Source organism: Cetorhinus maximus, chromosome 23 (genome assembly GCF_964194155.1).
Source record: "Cetorhinus maximus chromosome 23, sCetMax3.hap1.1, whole genome shotgun sequence".
NCBI lineage: Eukaryota > Metazoa > Chordata > Chondrichthyes > Lamniformes > Cetorhinidae > Cetorhinus > Cetorhinus maximus.
The window spans coordinates 8,993,336-9,008,187 of record NC_135901.1 but is presented as its reverse complement, the minus strand read 5'-3'; the positions used below and the strand labels follow the sequence as shown (position 1 = coordinate 9,008,187).

General features: G+C 45.0%; 1 gene segment (V, D, J or C); it reads right to left on the bottom strand.

Moving 5' to 3' along the window:
• Window positions 1–5,293, bottom strand: part of LOC144697782 (Ig heavy chain C region, membrane-bound form-like) — a 321,361-nt gene extending 316,068 nt beyond the window's left edge. Inside the window, 1 exon segment of the C gene segment in view lies at window positions 5,143–5,293. Coding sequence covers window positions 5,143–5,293 — 151 coding nt within the window.
• Window positions 5,294–14,852: the final 9,559 nt, after the last annotated feature.

Below are 14,852 nucleotides of genomic sequence, written 5' to 3'. Positions count from 1 at the left end.
GGCATAGACTATTTTCTAAGTGGGGAGAGAATTCAGAAATCTGGAGTGCAAAGGGACTTGGGAGTTCTAGTCCAGGATTCTCTTAAGGTTTACTTGCAGGTTGAGTCGGTAGTTAGGAAGGCAAATGCAATGTTGGCATTTATTTCGAGAGGACTAAAATATAAAAGCAGGGATGTGCTGCTGAGGCTTTATAAGGCTCTGGTCAGACCAGATTTAGAATATTGTGAGTAATTTTGGGTCCCGTACTTCAGGAAGGATGTTCAGGCCCTGGAGAGGGTCCAGAGGAGGTTCACGAGAACGATCCCAGGAATGAAAGGCTTAACATATGAGGAACGTTTGAGGCCTCTGGGTCTATACTCGATGGAGTTTAGAAGGATGAGGGGGGATCTGATTGAAATTTACAGAATACTGAAAGGCCTGGATAGAGTGGATGTGGGGAAGATGTTTCCATTAGTAGGAGAGACTAGGACCCGAGGGCACAGCCTCAGAGTATAGGGAAGACCTTTTTGAACAGAGATGAGGAAAAACTTCTTGAGCCAGAGAGTGGTGAATCTATGGAATTCATTGCCACAGAAGGCTGTGGAGGCCAGGTCATTGAGTGTATTCAAGACCGAGATAGATAGTTCTTGATTGGTAAGGGGATCAAAGGTTACGGGAGAAGGCGGGAGAAAGGGGTTGAAAAACTTATCAGCCATGATTGAATGGTGGAGCAGACTCGATGGGCCGAATGGCCTAATTTTTGCTCCTATGTCTTATGGTCTTATAGCTGATCTGATTGTGGCATTAACTCCACATTCCCACCTACTCTCCGCTAACCTTTGACTCCCTTGTCAATGAAGAATCTCTCTACCTCTGCCTTGAAATATTAATGATTCCTCCTCCATCGCTCTCTGGGGAAGAGAGTTCCAAAGTTCCACGACCCTTTGAGAGAAAAATAAAATCCCCTCATTTCCGTCTGAAATGAGAGACCTCTTATTTTTAAACTGTGTTCCCTATCGTTAGTCTCTCTCACAAGGGGAAACATCCTTTCAGCATCCACCCTGTCAATTTCCCTCAGGATCTTATATATTTCAATAGAATCAGCTCTCATTCTTCTAAACTCTGATGGATACAGGCCCAGCCTATCCAAACTTTCCTCATGAGATAACCGACAACACCTCCCAGTATCATTTGAATGAACATTCTCTGAACAGCTTCTAATGCTTTTATATCCTTTCTTAAATGAGACCAAATCTGTACACAGTAATTCAGACGAGGTCTCATCGACGCCCCGTTAAACTGTAGCAAAATATCCTTCCATTTATATTCTATTCCCCTTGTAATAGATGACAAGATTCCCTTTGCCTTCCTCATCACTTGCTGTTCCTGTATTGTAACTTTTTGTGATTCATGCACTAAGGGATCCAGGTCCCTCTGTACCTCAGGGTTCTGCAAATCTCTCTCCCTTTCAATAATATGCTGCTTTTGTATTCTTCCTGCCAAAGTGGACAAGTTTATATTTTCCCACATTATACACCATCTGTCAATTTTTTGCCCACTCACTTAACCTATCTATATCCTTTTGCTGACCTTTATCCCCTCTTCACCACTTACTTTCCTATCTATCTTTGTGTCATCAGCAAATTTAGCAAATTCATTCAGTCCTTTCATTCAAATCATTGTTATAAATTGTAAATAGTTGAGGCTGCAGTATTGATCCCTGTGTCACATCTTGTCAACCTAAAATAACCAATTTATCCCGACTCTCTGTTTCCTGTTAACTTACTAAACTTCTACCCATGCTGAAATGTTACTGCCGACACCATTATATGCGTAGTAACCTTTGATGTGCCACTTTGTCAAATGCCTTCTGGAAGCCCAAATACAGCACACCCACAGGTTCTCCTTTATTAATGTTCCTTGTTACTTCCTCGAAGGGCCTCAAATAGATCAGCCAAACATGATTTCCCTTTCACAAAACCATGATGGATCTACATAATTGCATTTGGATTTTCTAAGTGACCCGTGAGAGGCTCCTTAATAATAGATTCCAGCACTTTCGCTCTGACAGATGTTAAGCTAACTGGCCTATAGTCTCTTGCTTTCCCTTTCCCTCCTTTATTTAACATAAAAGCCTCATTCTCTATTTTCCAATCTGATGGGACTTTCCAGAATCTATGGAAGTTTGGAAGATTAGAACAAATGCTTCTGCTATTTTTGTGTTCAACTTTTCTGCCCATTTCCTTATTTTCCTTTTTTTACAGGCTTGTCCAATCCGTGTCCCGTGGCTGGATTGTGGCCCCCGAAGTCCCTCTATATGGCCTCTGGAGCCGTTGTTCAAAATGCTGGTAAGACGGATAAGTGGAGTTGAAGGTATCCGTATCTTCAATTGCTCCTCCAATCACAGGCGGGCCTTCTACCCCGTTAGCGGCAGATAGGCTGACCAGTGGGCCTATCAGCAGTAAAACTGGGAAACAAACAGGTTGTGATTGGAGGGGCAGCGAACACCAGCTGGAGAAAGGCGCAGGGAGCCGTGGGGGAAGCGCACAGAGACATTGTCTCCCTTCTCTCCTAGGTACTTAGCGCCTTTTCCCAGGAATGGAAAAGATTTCAGGAGGAGGAGAGACAATGAGGGAGAGAGAGGGAGAGATAGAGAGTGTGGGGCCCTGGGCGCCTGGGGCTTTGGCTCATAACTACTTTAGACAGGCTTTCCCCGCTATAGCCCGGCCTCCCTGCCCTTTCCCCTCTCTTCCCTGTCCCCCCGCCTTTCTGCCCTTTCCCCCTCCGCCTCTCTGCCCTTCCCCCTCATGCATCTCTGCCCTTTCGCCCTCCCGCCTCACTGCCCTTTCCCCCTCCCGCCTCTCTGCCCTTTCCCCCCTCCCGCCTCTCTGCCCTTTCCCCCCTCCCGCCTCTCTGCCCTTTCCCCCCTCCCGCATCTCTCTGCCCCTTCCCGCTCCCGCCTCTCTGCCCTTTCCCCCTCCTGCCTCTCTGCCCTTTCTCCCTCCTGCCTCTCTGCCCCTTCCCGCTCCCGCCTCTCTGCCCTTTCCCCCTCCCGCCTCTCTTCCCTTTCCCCCTCCCGCCTCTCTGCCCCTTCCCGCTCCCGCCTCTCTGCCCTTTCCCCCTCCCGCCTCTCTGCCCTTTCCCCCCTCCTGCCTCTCTGCCCTTTCTCCCCCAGCTCTCTGCACTTATTCCATGGCTCTCTGATCCTTTGCACTGGCTCTCTGAACATTACCCCAGCTCTCTGCCCTTTTCCCCCTTCCGCATCTCTGCCCTTTCCCCCTCCCGCCTCTCTGCCCTTTACCCCCTCCGCCTCTCTGACCTTTCCCCCTCCCTCCTCTCTGCCCTTTACCCCTCCCACCTCTCTGACCTTTCCCCCTCCCTCCTCTCTGACCTTTCGCCCTCCCTCCTCTCTGACTTTTCCCCTCCCTCCTCTCTGACCTTTACCCCTCCCGCCTCTCTGACCTTTACCCCTCCCGCCTCTCTGCCCTTTAACCCTCCCGCCTCTCTGCCCTTTACCCCTCCCACCTCTCTGCCCTTTACCCCTCCCGCCTCTCTGCCCTTTCCCCCACCCGCCTCTCTGCCCTTTCCCATTCCCACCTCTCTGCCCATTCCCCCTTCGCCTCTCTGACCTTTCCCCCTCCCTCCTCTCTGCCCTTTCCCCCACCCGCCTCTCTGCCCTTTCCCCCACCCGCCTCTCTGCCCTTTACCCCACCCGCCTCTCTGCCCTTTACCCCCTCCCGCCTCTCTGCCCTTTCCCTCTCCCGCCTCTCTGCCCTTTCTCTCTGCCGCCCATCTGCCCTTTCCCCCCTCCCACTTCCCTGCCCTTTTCCCCTCCCGCCTCTCTGCCCTTTCCCCCTCCCGCCTCTCTGCCCTTTCCCCCCTCCCGCCTCTCTGCCCTTTCCCCCTCCCGACTCTCTGCCCTTTCTCCTCCAGCTCTCTGCTCTTACTCCACGGGTGTCTGCGATTTCGCCCGGCCCTCTGACCTTTTTCCCTGTTCGCTGACCTTTGCCCCGTTTCTATGCCATTCCCCCCCAACCCCTCAGGCTCTCTCCGCTTCCACCAATGCTCGTCGCTACATTCGGCCTTGCTCCACTTTCCCGCACTGCTCGGCCTCAGGCATCGCTTCCAGGTCTCTCTTCCCCGCAGTACCTGCCCTCCCACACACTGAAAAGTGATTGAGTGAGTGAGCGTGTGCATGATTGACAAAGTGAGGGTGGCTGAGTGAGGTTGGGTGGCTGAGTGAGTGAGGGTGCGTGGGTGAGTGAAGCAGTGAATGAGAGTGGGTGATGAGTGAGCGTGGGCGGGTGTCTGAATGTGGGTGAGGATGGATGAGTGAGTGAGGGTGGGTGGTTGAATGAGGGTAGATGAGAGTATGAGTGAGGGTTGGTTGGTATGTGAGGGTGGGTATGTGAGTGAGGGTGAGTGGATGTGTGAGGGTGGGTGGATGAGTTATTTAGTGTGAGTGAAAATAGGTGAGTGAGGATGGGTGGGTGAGTGAGTTTGAGTGAGGATGAGTGAGGGTGGATGAGGAAGGATGGGTGAGTGAGTGTGAGTGAATGAGTGTGAGTGAGTACCCCCGAGTGAGGGTGAGTGAGGGTGGGTGAGTGAGGGTCAGTGAGTGTGGGTGGGTGAGTGAGTTTGAATGAGGCTGGGTGGGTAAGGGTGAGTGAGGGTGAGTGAGTGAGTGAGTGAGTGTGAGTGAGCGAGTGAGGGTGAATGAGTGAGGGTGAGTGAGTAATTGATGGTGAGTGAATGAGGGTGAGTGAGTGGGGGTGAGTGAGTGAGGGCGAGTGAGGGTGCGTGAGTGAGTGATGGCTGAGTGAGTGAGGGTGAGTGAGTGAAGATTAGTGAGTAATTGATGGTGAGTGAATGAGGGTGAGTGAAGGTGGGTGAGGCTGGGTGAGTGAGGGTGAGTGAGTGAGGGTGGGTGAGCGAGGGTGGGTGAGTGAGGGTGGGTGAGTGAGGGAGTGAGGGTGAGTGAGTGAGGACGAGTGAGTGAGCGTGGGTGAGCGAGGGTGGGTGAGCGAGGGAGTGAGGGTGAGTGATTGAGGGTGAGTGACTGAGGGCGATTGAGTGAGGGCGAGGGTCTGAGGGTGAGTGAGTGAATGATGGTGAGTCAGGGTGAGTGATTGTGGGTAGTGAGGGCGCCCAGGTGCTGCAGGCTTATCAAGGCGATGTTTCTCTGGATGATTTTCCGCTCCGGCTCAGCTTTCCATTGCCTGTTGTCCACAGCCGAGCTGGGGGCTCCTCCATTCGGCTCCAACACCTCCACCTCCTCCTCTTCCTCTCCATCGTTCCTGTCCTGATTCTCCATATTGATCAGCTTTCTGTAACACCGGCTGTGTAAAGTCAGGCAGCAGTGTAGATCGCTGGCCAGCTGCTTTAATGCCGATGCCTTTCTTTGAGAAACCCGTGTCAGTGCGAGAATAGGCAGACTGAGGGGGCTGGAGGGGAAGGTTACAGCAAAACCAGGATGGGCCGTGCAGGCATCTTGCACCAAGTGTGCACCATGTTGAGGATCCAGGAGGCCATGGTCTCCGCCACATCCCTCCCCTTTCCTTGTTCCTTTGTGTTTGGTTCAACACTTGGAAATTCTCCACATATATAGTGATGTCACCTGTGTAATTTCCTTTTACACAACAGGTCCTCAGAAATGGAACAATAAACATGCATGCAGCTTCACGGATTTTCATTCTGCAATTGGTATTTTCAGCCCACTTCTCTGTGTGAGAATGTGTGTGTGTGCGTGAGAAAGAGAGAGAGAGTGCAAGTGTATGTGTTTTTGAGAGAGAGACAGAGAAAGAGAGAGAGAGAGAGAGAGAGAGAGTGTGTGTGTGTGTGTGTGTGTGAGTGAGATAGGGAGTATAAGTGTGAGAATATGTGAGATAGACAATGTGTGTGTGTGGGAGAGAAAGAGTGTGTGTGTGAGAGAGACAGAATGAGAGAGACAGTGTGTGAGAGAGAGGGAGAGTGTGTTTTTATGTGCGTGTCATAGGGAGTATAAGTGGGAGAGTGACTGAGACAGAGAAATGTGTGTGAGGGAGAGCTACTGTGTTTGTGATTGAGAGAGCAACTGTGTGTGTGTGTCTGTGTGTGTGTGTGAGAGAGAGAGGGAGAGAGTGTAGGGGTGTGAGTTATATGTAGAAAAGTGTGTGAGAGAGAGCCAGTGTGTGTGTGAGAGAGAGTGTGTGTGTGAGAGAGAGTGTGAGAGTGAGTGCATGTGTGAGAGAAACAGTGTGTGTGAGAGGGAATGTGTTTGTGTTTCTGTGTGTGCGTGAGAGAGAATGAGGATGTGTGTGTGTGTCAGAGTGTTATGTGTCTGTGTGTAAGTGAGAGAGGGAGAATGGAGAGTGTGTGCATGTGTGAGAGTGTGAATGTGTGTGGGAGAGAGGGTGCACGTGTGTGAGAGTGTGTGTAGTTGAGAGAGTGTATGTGTCTGAGAGAATGTGAGTATCTGTGTGAGAGTGTGTGTGAAAGAGTGAGGCAATGTGTGAGAGGCAGGGTGTGTGCGTGTTAAAGAGAGTTTGAGTGTGAGAGGGAGAATGTGAGAGGGAGAGAGAGAGAGGGAGAAAGAGTGAGTGTGTGTGTGTGCGTGTGTGTGTGACAGAGAGAGAAAGAGAGAGTGTGTGTCTATCAGAGAGAGTGCGTGTGAGAGAGTGTGTGCAGGTGTATGAGAGAGAGCGTGTGCGACAGAGAGAGTGAGCGAGTGAGGGTGTGTGGTTAAGAGACTGAGTGTGTCGAGGTAGATCAGCCATGATCTTACTGAATGGAGGGCAGGATCGAAGGGCCGAATGTCCTCCTTATGCTCTCATTTCTGTAATTCATTCCTCCCCCTGCAGGCGGCAATCCAATGACTCAGTTTTTGATATCGGCTCCTTTTCCCCAAATCCCCCGCGGCTGGTTGTTGGGAGCGGGAGCCTGGTCATTGTCCATTTCAATCGTTTAAATAACTCGCAGCCTCTGATCAGATCAGAACAGGCGCTGCTCTCTGGAGCCTCACTGTCACTCCCTGATTCTGTTTGTTCTGAAATTGTGCTCAAGTTCAGGTCACTCACGTTCAATGATTTTCTGATACTCAAAATGCTTAAACATAATTAATTCATTAAAATTTATACACGTTCTCTCCAGAAATATTGTTAAAAACAATTAATGTGCGTCATTTCACCTGAGCAATGGAACAACTAATTTTCACAGATCTGGCTAGAGAACCCACAGTTCGATGCTGATTCAGTTTGTTTGACCTCTGCGGGGAGAAGACTCTCAGGTCAGGCACAGGACAAGTTAAGATATGGATTAAAGCCACCACTCCTCCTCCAGTACACTCCTGTCATCAGCTGCAAGGGTGGGATTCAACAGAAAGCCAACTCTCCACTGAACTGTCAAACACTCCGGGTCAGGTACAGCATCGGTTTGACATAAAATAAAACTCTCTCTACATTGTTCCATCAAATATGCCCAGGAGAGGGTTCAATCCGGTTTTGATATAAGTGCTGTGCTGCAGGAGCCGGTCAGAGGCTGGGAATTCTGTGGCGAGTAATTCAACACTTATCGCCCAAAGAAAACTGACCATCTACAAGGCACAAGTCAGGACTGGGATTGAATAGTTTCCACTTGCCTCAATGTGTGAAACTTCAAAAAACCCCAAGGAACTCGATACTATCCAGGACAAAGCAGCCCACAGAATTGGTACCCCATCCACTACCTTAAACTTTCACTCCCTCCCCCACCGACGCACAGTGACAGCAGTGTGTACCATATACAAGATGCAATGCAGCAACTCGCCAAGGCTCCTTCAAAACCCGCAACCTCTCCAAACTAGAAGGAGAAGGGCAGCAGGTGCTTGGAAACACCTGTATGTTCCCCTCCAAGACACTGAACATCCTGACTTGGAACTATATTGCCGTTGCTTCACTGTCAATGGGTCAAAATCCTGGAACTCCCGACCTAACAGCACTGTGAGTGCACCTGCAGCTATTCAAGGAGGTGGCATTTCAACACTTCCTCAAGGATGGGAAATTAGGATGGACAAAAATGCTGGCCTTGCCAGCGACCCCAACATCCTATGATAGGATTAAAAATAAGATACAGGCTAATTTCTTCCTCCGCATTGTCCAATCAAATAGGTAAAGGACTGCTACAGCACGGATTAAAATAAGATAAAACTCTCTCTGCATTTCCTAACCGAACACTCCCAAGACAGATACATCACTGGCTTAAAATCGACCAAACCTCCTTCGACAGTCTGTCTGTCGTTTCTGAATTGTCCTTTCTGACTGTCACAATGGGTTGGGTATCTCATTTCTGAGGCGCCTGGTCAAAAAGTCAAACTTTCACATTTCTCACAAATACAAGTTTTTTGAAGGAATAAATCAAATTGCACTTCCTGAAATACAGGAGAGCGAACCAGAAGGTTAACAACCAGCCAGAAAGATTCCTGGTCCCAACACAGTGACCACGCGCACAGAAACAGAACAGACACAAATGGTGCAACAATCGAGTTCCCCGCAGATAGATCTGTTCAATCTGTCCATTTCATTCAAGCTGTTTGATTCTAATTGATCAATGGTGAATTTGCTACAATTATTCTATGACTTCTTTGAAATGAAAAATGAGTTTCATTTCAAAACTCCCTTTGAAGTCCATCTAATTCTCCGTCTGACTCAAATCTCCAAACAATGTATGATTTAAGTTACCCTGAAAATGAGCACAGCAAATACTACAGATTCAGGATAATTGGTTGTCCGTCATAAAGACTCAATGACAGGGTAAGAATTGAACAAATAAGGAAACATTCACATTGAAAACCCATTACCCACTGATTTGATTTGATTTTAGGTATAAATATAACCAATAAAAACATCGAGGCGAAACACCTTATCGAGCTGAGCACAGCTGAGTAAGAAAAGTATTCTTTTCTCAATTCATTTTGGATACAATTCAAAATTCTCTCCACCCTTTGAGATTTTGCATCACTATAATGTCCAGTATACTATTTAATTGTTGGAGTTCATTTATGTTGAATTAATGATCACTGATATTATATTGTAAGTTAATTATCTTGTTATTGTCAATTCATTTTCTTGTTAGCTGATTTCTACTTTATAATAAAAATAGTTTTCAATAATTGAAAATTTGTTTCTCCCTGGTACTTTGTGAGATAATTGGGGTTTATTTAAATCAACCTGACACTGAAACAATGTTGAACAATAAACTTCAAATTACAGGATGGTAATATTCAGGCAAGTATATCAATTTTACTTAAATCTGATCAATATTTACTATTTTATTTTTACTTCTCCTGCTCTGTTTTAATGGACAAAATTGTAAACTATGCGTTTCTAAACGGATTGAGAAATCATAAATTCCATCTATTCTCATCGAGTAATTCACACGACGAATCTATGAGTTGAATATTTGAAACACTTTCAAATCTGGCCGGATTCACATCGCATTAACTGTCGATGAGGTGTACTATCATCTGTTTGCTGAATCAAACTTGCCTTAAGTCCGAGCTATATGTAAACAAATGTTCCTGGCAGTTACTTATTATCAATGAAAGTGCTTCCTAGATAACAATCCCTATAATTTAATTGTTAAATATATTGTTCACTGAAAGAAGATCCAAATTGATCAGTATACAATTTGATGAGAATAATTCATTCAGATCATCTGCACCACTGAAATATAACCGGCAAATTGATTCCAGATTTTGTTCTTCAATTTAATATTTAATAAGAATTAAGCATGAATCTCAGATATAATCTGTTCTTCTCCTATAATTCTATTCTGTGTACAGCACAGCTATGGGAGGCAGGATGTTGTTATTAAGTTCAAAACTAATACTAATGTTTGCAATTAAATTAACCTGTTCGAATTTCAAGCTTTTACTTGTCAACCTCTATTTATATGCAGTCTGCACCTTCCTCCAGTTCAAAAAAAATGTAAGAACAATTCCTTTACTGCCAGCGAATTACACCCCCCTGTAAACTGTTTAAAATTAGATTAGTGACAATTATCTCGCTATCCAAATCCCAATGACATTGAAGGAATAATATGGTTACGGCTGCACAGAAAGAATGTAATAACCGGATAGACATATTCCCAAACTGCAATGTCAAACTCCTCTTTAAGTCAATGCAAAAGTTATCAGGGACATAAAAAAGTAATTCAAAATCTCTTTTGAAACTGAACAATTCTGTAGTCAGTATATTCTTACTGAAATTTTTTCATGCATAATCACAAAATGTTTCCAGCCTAAACACTTTCCCGATCATGTTAATTGTGCGCAGTGCACAGCAGAATTGTGAAAGGCGATTAATGATCAATTAGGTTAACATGAAAGCTGTTCCGTCAACATGGAGAAATATTACCACATTATAATTGTATGAATTGTATTAATTTTACTCTACAGTTTGAAAACTTGGTAATTGTATAGTTTCTGATTGCAGTAACGAATTATGTTCTGAATGAGCGTCATAATCCATGGTTTAGTTTATTCTGCAATTATCACTTAAAATAAAGACAAAATGTTCTAACACATCTGTAAATGCTTTTTTAGCCATTTCTGAAGCCTGTTTGTTTTCTGCCTACAATCGCGCTTCAAGCAGATACAAACGCGTAGGCTGCTTCGATTCAAACGCAAAACGTGTAACCGCTCAATGTCACCGAGTTTAAACAATGCAGAAACAATGCAGAACCGCCAAACCGTTTCATAAATTCTACTAATTCAAAGTCACCCAGATACACAATCTCCTCAGCAGAAAAACACCAAAATCACATCACTGAGGGACTGAAACCCGTTTCATGGAGAAGCAGCTCAATTGTACAAACACTTCCAACAGAATCCAATGTAACATTGCAAGAAAATCTGAATATCGAATCCAGACAACCGCTCGTCACCAAATGAATGAATAATTAAACTAAACAGAAATATGGAATAATGTCAACGGCATTGTGAGTAGGCGGAACATGTTCAATAAATTAATATTGAAACTTAGCATATTTTGTTAATATTGGGTTTGATTTCAAACCGATTTAAACCCTTGTGCAACAGACGGTAAAACCCGCAGCCATTAGATGTCACCGAGATTAAACATTGCAGAAACGTCAAACTGTTTTTACAAACGTTAGATATTTCAAGTAGCCCGGCCACACAGTATCCTCAGCAGATAAACACAAAATCACAACAACCAATGTCTCAATCCCTCAGCAGCACTTTTTATCAAAACACAGCGGAATTATATAACTCAATTTCAGCAGAATCACATGAAACATTGTAAAAACTTCTGCATATAGAATCCACCAAACTCAGGTTTCATTGGCTGAATGAATTATTAAAATAGACAAAAAAAGCAAAGAATCAAATAAAACAGTTACTAAATAAATGTGTGGTTCTTACCGGCAGTCACCGTCATCATGGTCCCTTGTCCCCAGTAGTCCGTCCCGTATATCACAGTGAGACACACCATGTCAAATACTGCGGCAGACTGTTCACTGTAAAATACAGAGATTTAATCTCACTGCGCTCTCAAAAACCTGATTCCGACACGCCTAAAAGTGAATCAGTGAGATATTTCAGCTTGTGCTGGTCACATTATATTTATAAATGTGATTGGAGTTCTTTAAAAGCCTCTGTGAAGATTTTGCGTGTCCGTAAACACAAACAAAGCGGAAGACTTTTACATATTTTTACAAACCAATATTACTTATACCCATTATTTTATTTAGCTCCCAATTTCTTTGACTTTTCCTGTTGTGATCGTGATCACCAATTTGAACAAACTCCTTCTGAAGTTTTTGTATGAGGATGTCGCTGTGCACAGCACTGTGACCCCACTGCTCTACTTGCACAGTAATAGATGGCGGTGTCTTCAGTCTTCAGGCTCGTCATGTCCAAGGAGAAGATGCTCCTTGAAGTGTCTTTGGACGCAGTAAATCGATTCTTAATTCCTGGGGCATAGTAGTTGCTGGATGAACTTTTGTACCAAAGCAGCCACTCCAGCCCCTGCCCGGGAACCTGCCGGACCCAGTGCATGTAGTAGCTGCCAAGATCGAAGCCGCTGGTTTTACAGGTCAGTCTCAGGGAGCCTCCGGGACGCCCGGTCTCTGCCTCTGGCTGAGTCAACACAACCTCCGACTGGACACCTGTAAAAATATATCAAAAACCCCGAGGATTAATCCTCGTGAACTGATTCCTGACTCTGTGACATTCCAGAGAGAGATTAACACTGAGACGGTAACAGTGAGAGACTTGGACAATAAAAACTACTCACGGGATAAGAAAGTCAGCAACAAACTGAGAGAAATCGCCGACCTCATTCTTCTGGTCACTTGGGGAAAATGGTTCTGTCCAGAACTCAGTGAACAAACCAGCTCCCGGACTGTTGGATTCCGGTCCCAGTGAGCGGCATTTAAATACCCGGCAGAAGGGGGCGGGTTTCCAGGCGCCGCCTGTTGATTCCCTGGTGGAGGCGGCGACTGGATCCACGCCCAACCTTCCACATCCCCAACAGAATGGACTCAGATATTTACAATAGGTTATTGTTAAAAGTGGACATTTTATCTGTATCGGGATATTTGGCTGAATGGATTCATTGTACTGACTCCAGTGGTTCTAATGGTGAAATTACAGTTGAGCATCTGTTAATAAAAATCTAATTCCATTGTAAATTAAATCCATCTATTTCTACATTACTTCCCAAGGGGTTGAACCAAATAAAATAAATTACATTATCAGGGAATAAAGGTCAGTCTGTTTTGCAGCAACCCCGGGTCTCATTACAATAATTAAGCATCATCAGTCATAGGAATTATTATTGATTTATGTAACTAAATGCAGGGGATGAACAAAGTGATTCTATTTACAGCCAGGGTGGCTATCGCTGTATAATTTGGGACCGAAGTTAAGAAGAATCTCCTCACATTATACAATGCCTCTCCTTGCATTTCTCGATCTGCCCCTGACCCGAAGACAGCCCTGTGAAAATTAGCGATAAAAGTAGCCCGCCTGCCTGATAATTCAACAGTAAGTTTACAGAGAAACGTAAAATTTACATCACCTGTTGACAAAGAAGTTAATGAATCAGAACAGACACGGAGATCAGAAAAGTTATCCTTCAGCATCCAAATCATTGCAGCTAATTTTATTGGCCTCCCGCTGTCTACCATTCACTGGTATTGGGAACACAGGATATCAGAGCTTTGCGGCATATTACATAATATCACAAGAATAACTGTTATATCTTCCAGCGGGTCATGAACTGATCATTTCTCCACTCATTGGCAGCTATGAGAGGGACTGTTAAATAATCGAAATCAGCACAAATTAAACTGTACAGTACACGATGCTAATGAGGTGTAAGAGACCCCTCAGGCTAAATGAGGTGCACAACTGGGAGAATATTCAAGGAATTCCTGCAAATTCAAGACAATTCTACGATTTTCTTTTAATTTAATTTCTTCTAATTTTTTGCCATTCAACTCAGCTTATTAGACTGGAGGATTGGGACCATCAACATCGCTCTCTCGCACTCCATGAAGTTCTTAACAAATCGGCTTTAATAACTGGAATGCCCTTTACTTAGAAATAATATAAATTAAGTAACATGTGGTGAATTTAATATTTTCTGATCGAGTTTAATCTCACAGTGAACACGGCATTCAGTCAAATATTTCCTTAGATGAAAAACCATTTAAAAATGTGTCTTTCGTGTGCGACAGAAACATTTATTGTTTGAATGGCTAAAACCATGTTGTTCATTCATATCCAGGCTAATCTGCCCCACACAGTATTTGGCAGCAAGCCAGCCGGCTGCAGTCAGGGAGGCTCGAATGTCCGATGCTGTTTACAGGAAGCATCAGGGAGTTTGTGCAGCTAATCAAAGATCTGTTTCCTCAGTACTGGCAAGCCAACTTCAAACTCTTAACATTGTCAACAAGGCCTATTTATAACAAATCTACCCAGCAACAACACTGGAGTCAGTTTTCTTTTTTAAGTTGTGAACCTATGTGAACTGTTCCCATCTCTCAGAGAAGAAAAGTTATCCAGCTTCTCTGACACCCTGTTAGCAACAATAGCTCATTGGAGGATCTCTCCAACACATCATAAAATTCTGATGGTTGGATGGATGGGAAGAATTACAGACAGACTATTAGAGAGGACTCAGAGAGAGGATACATTTTATAACAGTCAAACATATACATTTGTGTGACTTTTTTGGCCCTTTACTCCTTCACGGGATGTGGGAGTCATTGGCAAGGCCAGCATTTTTTGCCTGTCCCTAATTGCCTTTGAACTGAGTGCCTTGCTCGGCCATTTCAGAGGGCAGTTAGAGTCCATCATGTTGCTGCGGATCTGGAGTCACATGTCGGCCAGACTAGGTACAGTGGCAGATTTCCTTTCCTGAAGGGCATTAGTGAATCAGATGATTTTTTTTTGCACAATCGATGGTAGTTTCACGGTTTCCTCCTCAGGACCAGCTTTCAATCCCAGATTTATTATTGAATTTACATTCCACCAGCTGCCATGGTGGGATTTGAATTCGTGTCTTTGTTACTTATCCAGTGACATTAATACAACACAACCGTCTTCCAAAGAATGGAGGGATGACTGCAGTGATGCAGGAATGAATTGTAATTGGATGTCTGGCTATTTTGATTAAGGAATCAATGAATGGGTTGAACGATATATCGATCGGCGGGCCTGAAAAACGCTGTTCTACCTTCCCATCTTGGTGCATGACTACTTTATGTCTTGAAGCAGGTTCAGTATTTCATTTGTGTCAGTCTAATACCTTCAGTCCCTCCAGATTTTCTGGATGTATTCCATCCCCAGTCTAACGAGCTGAACGTCACAAGCGAAGGCTGGCGATGTC